The 19,051-nt window shown below is 38.5% G+C and overlaps 1 protein-coding gene across 1 annotated transcript in view; it reads left to right on the forward strand.

Annotated features, from left to right (window-relative positions):
• The window catches only part of LOC132895634 (mediator of RNA polymerase II transcription subunit 31-like), a 110,667-nt gene extending 93,266 nt beyond the window's left edge, over nt 1-17,401 (forward strand). The window contains exons 10-20 of the mRNA XM_060936415.1: nt 1,392-1,489; nt 1,815-1,912; nt 4,626-4,739; nt 4,821-4,888; nt 8,489-8,597; nt 9,162-9,237; nt 12,469-12,538; nt 14,382-14,514; nt 14,657-14,751; nt 17,002-17,080; nt 17,175-17,401. Of these exons, the coding sequence (XP_060792398.1) occupies nt 1,392-1,489; nt 1,815-1,912; nt 4,626-4,739; nt 4,821-4,888; nt 8,489-8,597; nt 9,162-9,237; nt 12,469-12,538; nt 14,382-14,514; nt 14,657-14,751; nt 17,002-17,080; nt 17,175-17,401 (1,167 nt within the window). The remainder of the gene's footprint in view (nt 1-1,391; nt 1,490-1,814; nt 1,913-4,625; nt 4,740-4,820; nt 4,889-8,488; nt 8,598-9,161; nt 9,238-12,468; nt 12,539-14,381; nt 14,515-14,656; nt 14,752-17,001; nt 17,081-17,174) is intronic.
• The last annotated feature ends 1,650 nt before the right edge of the window (nt 17,402-19,051 follow it).

The following is a 19,051-nucleotide window of genomic DNA, read 5'->3' on the forward strand; positions in this document are numbered from 1 at the left end:
AATCATTAAGCCAGCCCGTTTGACACCAACAACCATGGCAAGTCATAGAGATCTCCCCCCCCACCATTCTCTCTCTCTCTCTCAAATAGCCCCTGCTCTCACTCGGACTGCTTCTGTGCCCTCGCAAATCTTCTACTCAGAGACTTCTGGCCTCTCTTTCTCTGATTTTGGCGATACGACCCTATCAAAATTCACCAACTAATAGAACGTAAGGAGTGACCAAAGCAGTGCGAGTGTGAACAGAGCAAAATTACACACAAGCAGCTTTTTTTGAACAAGAACACAGCAAAGCAAATTTGCATGCGAGCAAGGAGCAGGGCTGTTTGAGAGAGAACCGGGGGAGGTGGTCACATTGCAAAGTCAGAACATGAAATGAATAAATGATGCTCTCAAATTGTAAGACCACACTCTTAATTAAAGCTAGGAATAAAATTTCCATATCTGATTGGATAATTGCAGGAATGAGCAAGAGGGCAGGTGTTCCTATTAAAGTGGCCTCAGAGAGGACTTCATTTTTATATCAGAATCAGTCCCCCCTGTCTCATCCCCCCGCCCAAGTATGTTCTCACATACAAGAAATTTGCTGTGGTGTTTGGTGCATGAACAATTAAGATAAAAAAAAAAGTAAAGAGACAAAAGTAGAAATATAAATAGAATAACAATATGATGAAATCTAAAATATACAGTTAAAGAAGAAATGAACATATTTAAAAGAGTATGTGCAATGGATTTCAATGACCAAGCTGGACAGAATATGCAATAAAAAGTCACAAGATTTGAGATTGGAGAAAATATATCAGATGATATTCTATCCACATTCCCTGGATATGAGCAATCCTGCGCTCTGACTGGCTACTGTACTATTAGGAGGCTATCAGCTTATATACCGTGAGTAGAGAAAAACAAAATGGCAGAGCGTGTTGCTGAACCAACCGAGGACGAAATAAAAACTGTACTTGAAAACAAAACCCCCCAAAATACAAAAAAAAAAGGCAACAAAATATGAAATTAAAGTATTTAATGGTAATAACGTATCTTTTTTAAAAAATAAAAATTCAAGAAGAATTATCGCATTTTTCACAAATTGCTCCTGTCGTTTCACTGGCTTGTTTACGTTCAAAGTAGAAGTTATTGTGTCGGACGTTTTGTATAAAGTTTTTGTTTATCGAATTTGCAAAAAATAAAGATAAAAATGGTCCATTTCTCAAAATCCAGTGAATGTGACTAGAATAAAACAGCTATTCCACTTAATCTCGTCGTACATGAGTTGATAAATGACTCAGTGCAACGTGCCTCGTCGGCTCTCAGCTCATGTACGACTCGATTTTGTGGAATAACTGTTAAATATTCTTTGTTCTTGGGATGATAATAATAAAGACGTTCTCTTTTAGGGTATAATATGGCCTCAGGTGATCACAGGGGCTGCTGGGAACATCCTGAACGCTTTAATAAACTACATCTTTCTTCATTTGCTTCATCTGGGCGTAGCGTAAGTCATTTTCCTGATCTTATTTCCATGTTTGGTTTTATTAAAAAAAGTCATAATGCATCCTAATAACTATGGTATTCTATTGTAGACGGCATATTTGAAACATATGCTATATTTATTTTGTTATGGAAGTAACAAATATATATATATATATATATATATATATATATATATATATATATATATATATACACACACACATATATATATATATATATATATATATATATATATATATATATATATATATATTACAGTACAAAGTATATTTATAATAATTTTTGATATTATACTTTCTGTGATGTTATCATCACTTTGTGTACAGTGGTTCTGCGATGGCAAACTCCATTTCTCAGTACTCCTTGGCCGTGTTTCTTTATGTCTACATTTGTTGGAAAGGTCTGCACAAGGCCACGTGGGATGGTGAGTCAGGAAAATCGTACGCCCTTCTCTTCTTGGACATAGCTGCAAATTATAAATCACAATGTGGAGGCCATCTTTAAAGACCTTGCACCAGTGTGTTAGACTGGCTTCAACCACTTTACTAGGTTTAGTAGTTTGATCATGTTTGGCTTAAGATCACTCTCTAACGCCATGCTGCAATACTTTATATACAGTGCCTTGCAAAAGTATTCACACCCCTTGAACTTTTTCACATTTTTCCACCTTACAACCACGAACTTAAAAGTTTTTTATTGAGATTTTATGCGATAGACCAACACAGAGTAGCACATAATTGTGAAGTGAAATGAAAATGATAAATGGTCTTCAAAATTTTAAACAAATAAAAATCTGAAAAATGTGATGTGCATTAGTATTCAGCCCCCCTGCGTCAATACTTTGTAGAGCCACCTTTTGCTGCAATTACAGCTGCAAGTCTTTTGTGGTATGTCTCTACCAGCTTTGCACATCTAGACACTGAAATTTTTGCCCATTCTTCTTTGCAAAATAGCTCAAGCTCAGCCAGATTGGATGGAGAGCGTCTGTGAACAGCAATTTTCAAGTCTTGCCACAGATGCTCAATGGGATTTAGGTCTGGACTTTGACTGGGTCATTCTAACACATGAATATTCTTTGATCTAAACCATTCCATTGTAGCTCTGGCTGTATGTTTAGGGTCATTGTCTTGCTGGAAGGTGAATCTCCTTCCCAGTCTCAAGTCTTTTGCAGCCTCCAACAGGTTTTCTTCCAGGATTGCCCTGTATTTAGCTCCATCCATCTTCCCATCAACTCTGACCAGCTTCCCTGTCCCTGCTGAAGAAAAGCATCCCCATAGCATGATGCTGCCACCACCATGTTTCACAGTGGGGATGGTGTGTGCAGGGTGATGAGCAGTGTTAGTTTTCCGCCACACATAGCGCTTTGCATTTAGGCCAAAAAGTTCAACTTTGGTCTCATCTGACCAAAGCACCTTCTTCCACATGTTTGCTGTGTCCCCTACATGGCTTCTTATGCCTGTCTTTCAACAATGGCTTTCTTCTTGCCACTCTTCCAAAAAGGCCAGATTTGTGGAGTGTACGACTTATAGTTGTCCTGTGCACAGATTCTCCCACCTGAGCTGTGGATTTCTGCAGATCCTCCAGAGTGATCATGGGCCTCTTGGCTGCTTCTCTGACCAGTGCTCTCCTTGCTCGCTCTGTCAGTTTAGGTGGACGGCCATGTCTTGGTAGGTTTGCAGTTGTGCCATACTTTTTCCATTTTTGAATGATGGATTGAACAGTGCTTCTTGAGATGTTCAGAGCTTGGGATATTTTTTTATAATCTAACCCTGCTTTAAACTTCTCCAGAACTTTATCCCTGACCTGTCTGGTGAGTTCTGTGGTCTTCATGATGCTGTTTGTTCTTCAGTGTTCTCTAACAAACCACTGAGGCCTTCACAGAACAAGTGTATTTATGCTGAGAGTAAATTACACACAGTAGGACTCCATTAACTGATTAGATGACTTCTGAAGGCAATTGATTGCACTGGATTGTATTTAGAGGTATCAGAGTACAGGGGGCTGAATACTAACGCACACCACATTTTTCAGATTTTTATTTGTTTAAAATTTTGAAGACCATTTATCATTTTCGTTTCACTTCACAATTATGTGCTACTCTGTGTTGGTCTATCACATAAAATCTCAATAAAAAACTTTTAAGTTCGTGGTTGTAAGGTGGAAAAATGTGAAAAAGTTCAAGGGGTATGAATATTTTTTCAAGACACTGCAAATCCATAATGATATGCTCTTCTGGCAGACAGTTAGACATGTCCAGTTTTAAGATTTACCTCAGGTTGATCCATTTTGTAACTTTTTAACACAATATAGAGAAGAGTTCATTTGGCTTGTGTAAGACTTATCATGACTAAGATATAATGGCATTATTTAAGCCTCACCTGGTTAGGCAATATTTCTATGACTTGTATGTTGCTTTGAAGTAATGAATGAGACAATTCCAGTGTCTGACAGTAACCTAAAGCTCATTATACCCCCGCTCCGAAAGATACTGTTTTTTTTTAACCTCTGTCCATCCGTATCTCCGTACGTCTGAAACACGCTTTTTCTAAGCAATTACAAACTATAATCACTTGGTTCTTGGTACCAAACTTCAGCTTGGGGTTCTATACCATGTATACCATTTTCAGGTCTGTCGCACATCAACTTCCTGTTTACCAGCTGAATGTTTTTACGAAACATATAGCGTGGATTTACAAAATTTTTGTAACATTTTTCTCAGCAACTACAAATCACAACTGCTTGATATTTGGAACCGAGCTTCAGCTTGGGGTTCTATACCATGTGTACCGTTTTCAGGTCTGTCCCACATCAACTTCCTGTTTACCAACTGAATGTATTTATGAAACATGTACCGTGGATTTTGATGCTATTTCAAGAAGCAAAATGCGATTTCAAAATGACAGTTTACCAGGATGCTATTTGAAATCCCTGGGGAGAGACACTGCTCTTTATTTACTTGTTTCAGGGTTCATTAATTGTTGAAGTCAACATCCCTAATAAGTGTCCTATTCCTTTGATTGCTTGCATTCTGATATAAGCGGGAGCAGGGGATATGTAAGTGAGCAGTTGATCTTGCTTCCTTCTCAAGTCCTGCCTCTCTTTTAAACTTTCTTCCTCGCACACTGTCGTTCTACCAGGTTGGTCTTGTGACTGCCTGCAGGAGTGGGGTCCTTTCTTTCGCTTGGCCTTACCTAGCATGCTAATGCAGTGTGTGGAGTGGTGGACTTATGAGGTTGGAGGATTCCTGGCAGGTCTGAAACCATTGTCTTTCTTTTCGCCTAAATCAAATCCCTGTAATCTGCTTTCGAGTCATTTGATGCCTTCCATTACAGGTCTGATCAGCGAAGCTGAGTTAGGGGCCCAGTCTGTTTTGTATGAGCTGGCCACTGTTGCGTACATGGTAAGAAACTTAAGGCTAAAGAGCAAGCGACTTTCAAAAGCTTGCTTATAGATGATATACTAATCTATACTTCATCTATACATACTTTATAAAATTAAACTGAGGGTTATTTGTGTTAATTATGATCTTGCACCTCTCTGTGATCGAGTTGGACTGTACTTCCTGTGCGAACTATCCACCAGTCAAAGGGTTAAATATTACATAGAGCATGTTTTGTAAAAACACAAAAATAGAAATATAATACAGTACTTTTTTTTCTTTGACATTAGGACACAAAGGTGCAGCGTTATTGTTTTTCCTTCACCACCCATGAAATCATTTTTCTGTTTAGTTAAGCAATGTTATGACAAATAAGACGATCCTGTTACTTAAGAAAAACAAAGTTTGACACACTGATGTGTACAGCATCCACTCTATTTCATGATTTAAGATTAGTCAAGATTTTCTCGTGGAAAAGAATTCATTAAATAAAAAAGAGAGCCTATTTAATTTACAACACTAAAGCATCCAGTTTTGTTGTATGGAAATAATGACTGTATATTTGTATATTATTTATTATATATAATTTATAGTAGTCATAACGACTTCCCAACTGGCAATAATTAGGGTTTTAACAATCAAATGATTTTGGAATGATGTCAGTTTAAAAGGCAATGACTGAAATGAATCGTTATATAATTGTTAATCGATTTTACCCATAACTCAAATACTTTAAATAATCTAATTTAAATGAAATAGTATTGCATCACATCGTATCCTACTATACTGTGTCTTTATCATATTGTATTGTTTCATATTTTATCGTATATAGAGGATATTACACGGTTGTGTGAAGATATAAAGTTTATCTTCGAGTGGTGAATGAGTGATATATTTTTCAATACAAGAAGATAAACTTCATATCTTCACACCACCGGGTAATGTTCTTTATATTACACGGACACATCCACAAAAGAATATATGCAAGTTGATCAAAAAAAAATTTCATTTTGAACCAGTTCGCCATTTTGACAATGCACATTCAGTCAGTGGGAAAACACTGGGAGTGACGTCATCAGAGTGAAATATCAGGAATTATTATCCATACAGGACACTTTTTCGATGGAATAAAAGCATGTGTTCTATTCCCTTCTAGCAGGTTTCATTCATTTGGTTCAATAGCATGCAGTATTGTTAGCATATCGCTTATCCTACCTGTATTACGTCACTCTACCCAGTGGAGAATGAGTGTTGAATATGGTTTATGATATTGCATGGTTGTCAAGACAACATGATGTCACATGTAGGAGACATAAAACTTCCACGCTAGCAAGTGACTGGGACAATTTGTAAACAAACATGGCCGCCAGGTTTGCTTTGTTAAATACGGAAGATTTTAAGAGAATTTTGAAAGAGAAAAAGAAAGTGGTATGTTATTTAAATGTGTCACTCAGATCCCTGATGTACAGTGGTGCTTGAAAGTTTGTGAACTCTTTAGAATTTTCTATATTTCTGCATAAATATGACCTAAAACATCAGATTTTCACACAAGTCCTAAAAGTAGATAAAGAGAACCCAGTTAAACAAACGAGACAAAAATATTATACTTGGTCATTTATTTATTGAGGAAAATGATCCAATATTACATATCTGTGAGTGGCAAAAGTATGTGAACCTTTGCTTTCAGTATCTGGTGTGACCCCCTTGTGCAGCAATAACTGCAACTAAACGTTTCCGGTAACTGTTGATCTGTCCTGCACACCGGCTTGGAGGAATTTTAGCCCATTCCTCCATACAGAACAGCTTCAACTCTGGGATGTTGGTGGGTTTCCTCACATGAACTGCTCGCTTCAGGTCCTTCCACAACATTTTGATTGGATTAAGGTCAGGACTTTGACTTGGCCATTCCAAAACGTTAACTTTATTCTTCTTTAACCATTCTTTGGTAGAACGACTTGTGTGCTTAGGGTCATTGTCTTGCTGCATGAGCCACCTTCTCTTGAAATTCAGTTCATGGACAGATGTCCTGACATTTTCCTTTAGGATTCACTGGTATAATTCAGAATTCATTGTTCCATCAATGATGGCAAGCCGTCCTGGCCCAGATGCAGCAAAACAGGCCCAAACCATGATACTACCACCACCATGTTTCACAGATGGGATAAGGTTCTTATGCTGGAATGCAGTGTTTTCCTTTCTCCAAGCATAACATTTTTCATTTAAACCAAAAAGTTCTATTTTGGTCTCATCTGTCCACAAAACTGTTATGGGAGGTGAGATGTGGTGAGTAGGAACCAAGAACAGAATACAGACCAGTAAATCCAATAATAAAAAAGATTGAATAGGAGTAAAAATAAACCAAAAATAATCCAGAAAAAAACTAGGAACAAAAAACGAGGCAGGCAAGGACAAAAAACGCTAGCATAAAAAATAGCCTGGGCAAAAAACTTCAGACAAAAACGTAGCACAACAAACATGAGAAAAGACAAAAAACGTAGTGCAAAAACTGTGACAAGGAACAGGCAAAACAGAGAGCAAAAATCCAAGAAGCAATAAGGGCACAGAGACAATGTGAAGAAACCAACGAGATGTTCTGGCATAGTCCCCTTCTGAGAATGGCCTTTTTATACACAGCAGAGCAAACCAGGATGTGAATGCCAGCAAGATGAAAGTCCCGTCCTGGATCCGGATTAGCACTGAACTGGGAGATAATAAATCCCCGGAGTGGAAGTCTGGGGCAGAGCATGACAAAAACATTTTTCCAATAGCCTTCTGGCTCATCCACGTAATCTTTAGTAAGCTTCAGACAAGCAGCAATGTTCTTTTTGGAGAGCAGTGGCTTTCTCCTTGCAACCCTGCCATGCACACCATTGTTGTTCAGTGTTCTCCTGATGGTGGACTCATGAACATTAACATTAGCCAATTTGAGAGAGGCCTTCAGTTGCTCAGAAGTTACCCTGGGGTCCTTTGTGACCTCGCCAACTATTACACGCCTTGCTCTTGGAGTGATATTTGTTGGTCAACCACTCCTGGGGAGGGTAACAATGGTCTTGAATTTCCTCCATTTGTACACAATCTGTCTGACTGTGGATTGGTGGAGTCCAAACTCTTTAGAGATGGTTTTGTAACCTTTTCCAGCCTGATGAGCATCAACAATGCTTTTTCTGAGGTCCTCAGAAATCTCCTTTGTTTGTGCCATGATACACTTCCACAAACATGTGTTGTGAAGATCAGACTTTGATAGATCCCTGTTCTTTAAATAAAACAGGGTGCCCACTCACACCTGATTGTCATCCCATTGATTGAAAACACCTGACTCTAATTTCACCTTCAAATTAACTGCTAATCCTCGAGGTTCACATACTTTTGCCAATCACAGATATGTAACATTGGATCATTTTCCTCAATAAATAAATGACCAAGTATAATATTTTTGTCTTATTTGTTTAACTGGGTTCTTTTTATCTACTTTTAGGACTTGTGTGGAAATCTGATGATGTTTTAGGTCATATTTATGCAGAAATATAGAAAATTTTAAAGGGTTCACAAACTTTCAAGTGCCACTGTAATTTTCTAAGCATGTCTCAGTTATTCTAACTCTTTCTTTTGATTCCTTGTTAGGTTCCTTTCGGCTTTGGCGTGGCAGCCACCGTGAGAGTTGGAAATGCTCTTGGAGCAGGAAACACACAACAAGCAAAACTTTCCTCCAGAGTCTCTCTGTTCTGTGGAAGTAAGTGGACACGGCAGGTACTCCATGAGTTAGCAGCTACGGATCTCTCTAAAGCAGGACGTACGCTTACAGCCTTAATCCCTCACCGTTACTACTACTACTTCTCAATAAATCTGATGAGCCTACAGATCTAGTGTTTACAGAGAATTTTGAAAAAAAAAATCAAACATTCAGTGAGCAGCACATCTACAGTGATTGAGAGAGGTCCGAGGAGAAAGGCTGGACTGATTTAAGCTGACATGAAGGATACAGTAACTAAAATCACCACTCTTTACCAGTATGATAAGAAGAAAAGCATCTCAGAACCAGAACACACAATGAGTTGAACCTTGATGTTCTCATTTTGTCAGTCAAGAACATGAATCTGAGGCGGAACCTGGGCAGTTGAAGTTTGGAAAAATGTCTCGTGGTCCAGTTTTGGTGCTCACTGTCCCCTCAAATTCCTCAGGTGTACAGGGATTCGTAATAAAATGGCCAGTCAGTGTGATGTCACATTGTCACACAGCGGTTGCATGTCATGCATGTATGGACCCATGTCTCTTTTTTTGTTTGTTTGTTTTGTAGTCTCGGTCTCTCTTCTGCTTGCTGCTGTACTAACTGGAAGCAAGGACGTCATTGCTTACATCTTTACCACTGAACTGTAAGGAGACTGAAGTATCTGCTGCTCTGGGTTTTTTTTGTTTTTTTTTTAAACAATGACCATGAGTACACACATTGTATTATTTGCTTTGACAAGCTTGTAGATGTTCATGCCTTTGTTTTCAAGTTGTCTGTCTGTCTGTCTGTCTGAGATTCCATAGCATGATATATTACACAGACATGAGTGTTTTAGTGGGAAATACACCACTCGTATTTTTCATACAAGCTCCATCCGGGACATGGAGAACCCAAACCATGACACAAATCTGTAGATGTCACTCATGAGGAAATCAACGATAAATTTTGTTTTGATAAATTTGGGTACCTTTTGTCTGTGAATGTGTCGATATAATAAAAAAGAAAATCACATTGGCTTGAAGATATGAAGTTTATCTTCTCATGTTGAAAAACTTGCATTTTTCAGACGAAATTCATCACGGATCTGAGTGACATATTTAACAGTTATTCCACGAAATCGAGTCGTATGTGAGCTGATAGCTGATGGCCGACGAGGCGCATAGCACCAAGTCGGCTATAATCCATATTCAACGAGATTAAGTGGAATAACTGTTTTATTCTATCCACATTCACTGGATTTTGAGAAACGGAGCATTTTTATTTTTATGTTTTGCATATTTGATAAATAAAAACTTTATACAAACCATCCGACAAAATCATTTCGGCTTAGAATGTAAACAAACCGGTGAAATGACAGGAGCAATTTGTGAAAAATGCAATGATGATGATAATAATTCTTGAAAAATAAAAAAGATACGTTACTACCGTACTATCAAGTACTTTTATCCCATATTTTGTTGCCTTTTTTATTTTTGGGGGTTCTGTTTTCGAGTAGAGTTTTTATTTCATCCTTGGTTGGTTCAGCAACACACTCCGTCATTTTGTTTTTCTCTACCCACGGTATATGAGCTGATATCCTAGTAGTAGAGGAGCCAATCAGAGCGTGTGGTTGCTTATATCCAGTGAATGTGGAGAGAATATTTCCTGATATTTCACTCCAGTGATGTCACTCCCAGTGTTTTTCCACTGACTAGACATGCATTGTCAAAATGGCGAACCGGTTCAAAATTCTATTGATTAACTTACTTTTTTTTGTGGATGTATCCATATAATATAAAGAACATGACATGGTGGTATGAAGATATGAAGTTTATCTTCTCATGTTGAAAAATATATCACTCGTGAGAGAGATATACATTCACCACTCAGAGAATAACTTCATATCTTCGCTCAATATCCTCTGTGTCTTAAGAACGAGTGGATGAACGTTTTTAGGCTTTAGATGGAATTATCATTGTGACTAACAGATCAACTGATTTTAGATTTAGGAGTTGATCCAAACATCGTCAAGGTCAAATACAGTGGCATGCAAAAGTTTGGGCACCCTTACTGAAAATGTCTGTGACTGTGAGTAGTTAATTAAGCAGAAGATGAACTGATCACCAAAAGGCATAAAGGTAAAGACGAGACATTTCTTTTCAGCGTTTTCTGAAAGATTTGTGTATTATTTTTGTTTTGTACAATTGGAGAGTGAAAAAAGAAAAGGAACACCATGCGAAAGTTTGGGCACCCCAAAACATTTGAGTTCTCAGGTAACTTTTACCAAGGTTCCAGACCTTAATGAACTTATTGAGCCGTGGCTTGTTCAAATTATTTGTTAGGAAAGGTCAGATGATGCAGATTTCAAAGCTGTATAAATTCTCTGACTTCTCAAACTTGTCCCTAAAATCAACAGCCATGGGCTTCTCTAAGCAACTCCCTTGCATTCTGAATAATAAAATAATTGATGCTCACACAGCAGGAGAAGGCTACAAGAACGTAGCAAAGTGTTTTCAGGTAGCTGCTTCCTCAGATTGTAATGTTATTAAGAAATGGCAGTTAACAGAAACAGTGGAGATCAAGGTGAGGTCTGAAAGATGAAGAAAACTTTCTGAAAGTACTGCTCATTGGATTGCTAGAAAGGCAAATAAAAACCCCTGTTTGACTGCAAAAGACCTTCAGAAAGATTTAGCAGACCCTGGAGTGGTGGTGCACTGTTCTACTATGCAGCGACACCTGAACAAATATGACCTTCATGGAAGAGTCATCAGAAGAAAACCTTTCCTGCGTCCTAGCCACAAAATTCAGCATCTGAAGTTTGCAAATGAACATCTAAATAAGCCTGATGCATTTTGGAAACAAGTCCTGTGGACTGATGAAATCAAAATAGAACTTTTTGGCCACAATGTTCAAAGGTATGTTTGGAGAAAAAAGGGTGCCAAATTCCAGGAAAAGAACACCTCTCCAACTCTGAAGCATGGCTGTGGATCGATCATGCTTTGGGGTTGTGTTGCAGCCAGTGGCACAGGGCACATTTCATTGGTCGAGGGAAGCATGGATTCAAATAAATACCAGCAAATTCCGGAAGCAAACATCACACCATCTGTAAAAAAAGTCGAAGATAAAAAGAGGATGGGTCCTACAATAAGATGATGATCCAAAACACACCTCAAAATCTACAATGGAATACCTCAAGAGGCACAAGCTGAAGGTTTTGCCCTGGCCTTCACAGTCCCCTGACCTAAACATCATTGAAAGTCTGTGGATAGATCTCAAAAGAGCAGCGCATGCAAGACAGCCCAGGAAACTTGTAGAACTGGAAGCCTTTTGCAAGGACGAATGTGTGAAAATCCCCCAGGTAAGAACTGAAAGATTATTAGCTGGCTACAAAAAGTGTTTACAAGCTGTGATGCTTGCCAAAGGGGGTGTTACTAAGTACTGACCATGCAGGGTGCCCAAACTTTTGCTTTGGGCCCTTTTCCTTTTTTGTCATTTTGAAAATGTAAAAGATGAAAATAAAAATTTGTTTTTGCTTAAAATATAAAGAGAATGAGTGATCTTTGACTTTATGCCTTTTGGAGATCATTTCATCTTCAACTTTCTTAACTGTTCACAGTAACAGCAATTTTGACCAGGGGTGCCCAAACTTTTGCATACCACTGTATCTGAAATGGCATTCATCCTGGTTGAAATATACTTTTAAGCGTATTCGAGCTGACTAGTTGATGGTGGTTTCTTCTTGTTGCACTTAAATCTGAGATAAGAAATTATCATGGATAACGGTTTGGACATAAAAAGAATGGCTTTTTTTTTTTAAAGCTATTTAGACTGAATCAGAACCTTGTATCATGGTTCCATTTACTCCTCTACTATGTTTTGTTGTTTTTCCTTGCAGAGAAATTGTCCAAAAAGTTTCACAAATCATGGTTTTGTATGGCATTTTCCATCTGCTTGATGCCACTGCAGTAAGTTTTACATACCATTTATTTATTTATTTATTTATAATTCTTAAATATCAATCAGTTTTATTTTGCTGAATGTTAATATTCAGTAAAGGAGGTCATTTTAATACTGCGGAGTGTTAGTTGTTTTTTAAGATGTGGGACGGTAGATAATGCAAATAGCCCTCTGTATTTAATCCTTCGTTTGTCTAATTTTTATTTCAGTTTTATTTATCTGTTTGACTTTTTCTTGCTACTGTAACACGTAAATTTCCCTGATGTGGGATGAATAAAGTGAATCTAATCTAATCTTCAGTAACAGTATTACATTCACAGCAAAATATGATAACTTTTTGTTTTGTTTTTAGTTGCAGTACACAAGATAATGGAATTAAATAAAAATTTCACACTGTATGGGGTATCTTCTGACCCTAAAAAAAAGCATCGAAAAATTAGCCATGTTTAACTCTGTACACAAAATATTTCATGAGGAAAGAAAAGTCAGTAATGGAATTACATCAGAAAAAAAATGAACTTTCATTTCTTAAAATTCAAACCAAGATTTCTCTGAAGCGACATTGCTATAATTGGGGTGGTGATGATTTTTATCCCCCGCTGGCTGAAAGGCCTGAAGGGGGATTATGTCGTGGCGATGTCTGTCCGTCCGTCCATCCATCCTGGGAAGGGTGCTCACCTTCTGAAACACAGTTTTTGGAGCAATTTCACGAAACTTGCCAGGATTCTTTGTTATATGTCGCTAATACGTATATATTGTAATTTTGTTCAATTCAGTCGCATTTTACCAGAGTTACAGCCCTTGATTAACAAAATTATATTTTGACAATTTCATGAGTGTGTTTTCCTTCTGAAATCAACTCCTCTCACATATTTCTGGAGGAATTTCATGAAATTTGGCAAAAGGCATTGTTATATGTCGGTAATATGCATATTGTTATTTTGTTCAATTCGGTCGCATTTTACTAGAGTTCCAGAGTAGATTAACAACCTTGTACTTTCACAATTTCATGAAGGTGTGCTTGCCTTCTGACATCAACTCCTCTTGCAATTTTTGGACGAATTTCTTGAAGCTTGGCAAAAGGCCTTGGTATATGACGTTAATACGCATATTGCGATTTAATTTCGTTTGTGAAAATTTTACCAGGGTTTTGACCCTTGATTAAATAGTTTGTACTCTGACAATTTCATGAGGGTGTCCGTTCTTCTGAAATCAACTCCTCTCACAATTTGTGGAGGAATTTCACCAAACTTGGCAGAAGGCTTTGTTATATGACAGTTATACACATATTGAAATTTCATTTAATTTGGGCAAGTTTTACCAGAGTTATGCCCTTGATTATTAACAAACTTGTACTTTGGCAATTTCATCAAGGTGTGCTTGATGAAGGTGTGCTTTCGGAACTTCTTTCGGAGCTTCTGAAATCAACTCCTCTCTCAGTTTTTTGGAGGAATTTCACAAAACTTGACAGGATTCTTTGTTATATGTCGGTAGTACGCATATTGCAATTTTGTTCAGTTCAGTCACACTTTGCCAGAGTTATGGCATAGTTGCCAACGGAGGATATTGTGCTCTCAGAGCACTCTTGTTAAATCTGGTTTTTCATACATTTTGTCTTGGATTCCATACTTTAGCAATATCACTGAGCTGACAATTTAAAGCAATGTTAATAATTTCATAATTTTGGCCTCTCTGCTGAAGAATTGCCTATATAGTGTGAATTAATGAACATATGAAAGCATCTATTTTTTTTTTTTTCAAATGAATGCAAATGCCAGCTTGTTGTATCTTTGGGTTTCTCATTGCTGATAAAAAAGGAATCATTGGTGATGTTTCTTCTTCTGCCTGTAGGGTATTACGAGTGGGATTGTCCGAGGTGCAGGAAAGCAGCTGCTTGGTGCTGGGTGTATTCTAGTGGGCTACTATTTTGTGGGTCTCCCGATCGGAGTGTCACTCATGTTTGCACTCAACATGGGAATAGTTGGTAAGCAGGAAGTGGAATGATGCATTAACCATGACATCATGTTCAAGAGACTAATAATATTCAAAAACTAAACCTCTTTATAATCAGCAAGTCATTACTGTATGTTGTAATTATTTCTGTTTACATCAAACTCTTTGGCCAGGTCTGTGGTGTGGGTTCTTTGTATGTGTCTTCTTGCAGTCTCTTTTCTTCCTCATTCTGATCTTCAAACTTGACTGGAAACATACAACTGAAGAGGTAAGTTCTGATGCCTTGTCTGTCTGTATCAGTCCACCAGATTTTCATACCAGATGCTCAGATTATGGATTTTGAGTTCTACCTGCTGCATTACACTACCACGCCCCCATATGCAGGAAATACAACCCAAAGTGAAACTGGACTGAGGGAAGTGACTGTAAATCTGACATCACATCATGTGCACACAACCTAAAATGGTCCATTTTCCAGGCACTAACTCCAGATGATACAGAACCTTGTGAATCCATCTGGAGACAATCTCGACTGTAGATTATTGGTGAATTTCTCAGATTTGTTGAGCAACAGGGTACAAAATGCTGCTCGGAAGGTCAAGAAAACACGTAGTGAACTATTAGCGCCGCCAAGAGAATATTGCTCGAAAACTGCACTCGCATGATCGATGCATTTTCACGACAAATCAAAATGTCATTCGAGTTTTTTTTTTTACGGCAGAAGGAAGATCTACATGTATACTTTGTTTGCAACCACATGACCAAAACTGCTTGCGTTGTTGACCACTGCCATGTTGGAGGATATACAATCAAATAATATGGCGTCTATAAACAGCGTTAAGAGAGTTACATTTAGAAGATTGTAGTTGTTTCTCAAATCTATTTTAAAAACAATCATTCTGACTGCTTCAAAAGAGAGGGATCTAACACACTATAGAACATATGGTATATAGTTCTAAAAGAACCCTCAGCGGGCGAGGAGGCTGCAGTATTCGACGTAGTGGATTGACATGAGTCTTATTCAATTGACTTTGTGATCGTTTGGGAAGATTATTCAATAATTTTGCGTTTCTTTCTGCGCTCTGTAAGTCTTGCATTTCTAGCTACTGCTTTAGTACCATCTTTGATTTTGTCATGGCCCGTATTTTGTGTTGGAGCCCAGTCTGAATCTGTAAAATTGTAGAGATCAGCTGGTTTCCTGAATGGAAAGAAAAAGCTCAAAAATTATATACAGCTCTTTTTAAAATGAAATAATCATAGAAGCCTTTGATTGTTGGCTCACACACTCGATGATCACAGCAAGTTTCTGCACGACCAGGCTATTAAACGATTCAATATTTCTTATATATTGTGACTTTTCATTATAGGGTAGTCACACTAGAGGCGGAATGAGCCGGAATGCCGTCGGAATGAAAATTCCTTGTATATTCCGGGATATTCTAAGTGCATTCTAAAAATTCTGACTGCATTCTGAGTGCATTCCAAACATTTGGGCCCATTCTTGTGGCCGGCCTGAATGTTTTGCTCATACTCAAAACATTCGAGGTGCATTCGAAGAGGAGAAATATCGAATGGCATTCGAAGTCTATTCTAACTGCATTCTGACTGCATTCTAAATATTCTTACGGCATTCCAACAGCATTTGAAACATTCTGATCGCGTTTGAGGGAAAAATCAAAATGGCAAGCCACTTCAAATGCCAGAATGTCCCGAATGTGCCTCGAATGAGCCGGAATGCCATCAGAATGAAAATTATTCTTATATTCCGGGATATTCGAAGTACATTCTAAGTATTCGAACAGCATTCTTACAAAGCTGTAAGAATGTTGGTCAGTTTGAAATTCCGCCTGAATGTGGCACGAATTTTGAAAAATTTTTCATTCCGGCTGGTTCTGCTTGATTCCTGCTAATTCTGAATAAGTGTGACAGGGCCTTTAATAACTAGTTCGTAGCACTAACCATTGATAAAAATGTTCACTGCAGACTCGTGTGGTTTTTGCTTTCTCATCGCTCAGATCAGCCCAGTTTATGTTGGACAGCCGTTGACATCTCTGGTCCGTGGACAACACTCTTGTGTTTTCTCCTTGATTATTTATAATTGCTGGAATTCTAAAGAACTTAAGACCTCTTGTCTCGAATAGAGTTGTGCCCGCATCCAGTTACAGCACAAAGAGTCGGCATAGTGAAGAAACAAAAGGAATTCTTGAGTGTAACAACCTCTCAGGCATATGTTCTCTAGTAAATATGTGCCACGTGAGTTTGTGTATATTCTCCAACATGGCCCACTTCTGTTTCAAAGCCTATGATGTCACGTGCAAACAAAGAATTTGTTGATGGTTACTGAACCAGCCAGCGAAAACGGTGCAAAATATCGTACGCTTTTCAATGCCATTTCTACGCCTTCTGTAAACAGAGCATCTGGTACAAAAATCCCATGGCGCGACACATTTTCTCCTTTAGAGAAAAATTTTCTTGCGACACACTATATATTCCTTACATGTGGTGTGGTGGTTTTCAGGCCCAGAAAAGAGCAGGCGTACAGGCAGCCGAGGCCAAAAATGAATCCTACGTTTTAGAAAATAAGTGTGCTGATCAAGGTAATGTAATGTACCTTTGTCTCAAATGTGCGTTGATAAAATTCTCAGATGAAATTTTTTATTTTTATAACCATTTCAATACCTACAGACACAGATATACAACAGGAAGCCCAACCCAGTGAAAGAAACCAGACTGATGTGGAGGCTAAAGGAGAAAATGATGAAGAAAGTGCTGCGAAGGTTGGAGTAACGGTCATTGTGGGTGACATTCTGACCACCAAGCAGCTGGTTGTTCGCCGAGGACTGACTGTTTTCCTGATGATGCTAATCCTCGCCGGTGGGATCACATTAAACGAGATTCTCACGGGCCTCCTCAGATGAGCACAATGCAATCAATCCCATGCCAAAATGTTACCTTTCTTCACAAATATTTTGAGATCCAGGGAGGGCAGAAATACTACCTTGTTTTCTGGCTCAAGGGTCAGACCCTCTCTAGGAAAATGAAAATAAAAAGCAATACTACAATAAGCCAAACAAAAGGCTGATGGCAAAAATGTGCCTTTGCCAGACATGATGTTAACTATTTAAGCCCTTTTGGGTTGGTTTGTTTGTTTGTTTGTTTGTTTGTTTGCTTAATGTAACCACCATTAGAATTATATAACAGTTCCAAACTGTGGAAAAATAATCCAAAGTGTGATGTTAAACTTGAATTGATGATTGAGTAACCGACGCCCGATCCTTCTCAGCAGAGGAGTGTTGCGGTATCATTGTAGGTGTGTAAATATACCAAATTTTTCTCTGTCACATTTTTTTTTTAAATAACTGCTTGTATTCTCAAAATGTAACTTTGACTCTGGACAGATCATATAAATCAGACTCGAGACCAGACAGTCCGAGGGACCAGATCTTGCATTAAGCTCCATAATGGGTCTGATTTGTTTAAGTCAGGCTGGAAGGGGATACCATTTCCCTTGGAATAATGTCTTTATATCAGTTGTGATGTCCATTATCAATATTTAAACTCAGTCACTGAGATTAGCCACATGAGATATGTGTGTGTGTGTGTGTGTGTGTGTGTGTGTGTGTGTGTGTGTGTGTGTGTGTGTGTGTGTTAAACCCACAAGTTATGCATTAGTCAGCCTTGGAGATGCTTTGCTCAAAATGTACTCAAGTGCAGACACAAAGTCCTTAGTAATATAGAGAAGTGTGGTCCAGCACTGTAGAAAATGGCAAGTGTAGATGTTCAAAATGAATGAGGCGGCTCTATAACGTTTGAGGACATTATTAGTATAGTACATTGTTGTATTAATTACATGCTCAGTAAATAAAGTATATTATTGTACCTTTAGGGGTACAGCGGCTTGTCACTGGGGCAGGAACCTCTAAGGCAGTTTCTCAACCACTGGGCCGTGGCCCAGAAGCACCATCTAGTGGACTGCAATTTTATTATTTTTTTTGAAGAAGCCTTTATTTTGTCACATGCACACTCAAGCACAGTGAAATTCATTCTCTGCATTTAACCCATCTGAAGCAGTGAACACATGCACACACACAAGTGAGCAATGAGCACACACACATATTACATGCCATGCTACAGCGCCCGGGGAGCAGTTGGGGGTTAGGTGCCTTGCTCAAGGGCACTTCAGCCCAAGGCTGCCTCATATTAATCTGACCACATGTCTTTGGACTGTGGGGGAAACCGGAGGAAACCCACACAGACAGAACATGCAAACACAGAAAGGCCCCCATCAGTCGCTGGGCTTGAACCCAGAACCTTCTTGCTGTGAGGCGACAGTGCTATACCACTACACCACTGTGCCACCCTTTTTTCCAAGTTGAAGTTAATTTTTTACTCAGAGTTGGGTACAATTGCTGGGTTGCATCTGACGTCACATCCGCCACATTAAACTACGGTCACACTACAGCTCGCGATGCTTTGCGATGGGTTATCAATGAAAATGAGACATTTTGATGGCGATATACTGTACATGTGAGCTAAAAGTTGTGGTCATACAGTAGGTGAACACTTGA

The sequence above is a fragment of the Neoarius graeffei genome, chromosome 12, assembly GCF_027579695.1.
Source record: "Neoarius graeffei isolate fNeoGra1 chromosome 12, fNeoGra1.pri, whole genome shotgun sequence".
In the NCBI taxonomy this organism is placed as follows: Eukaryota; Metazoa; Chordata; class Actinopteri; order Siluriformes; family Ariidae; genus Neoarius; species Neoarius graeffei.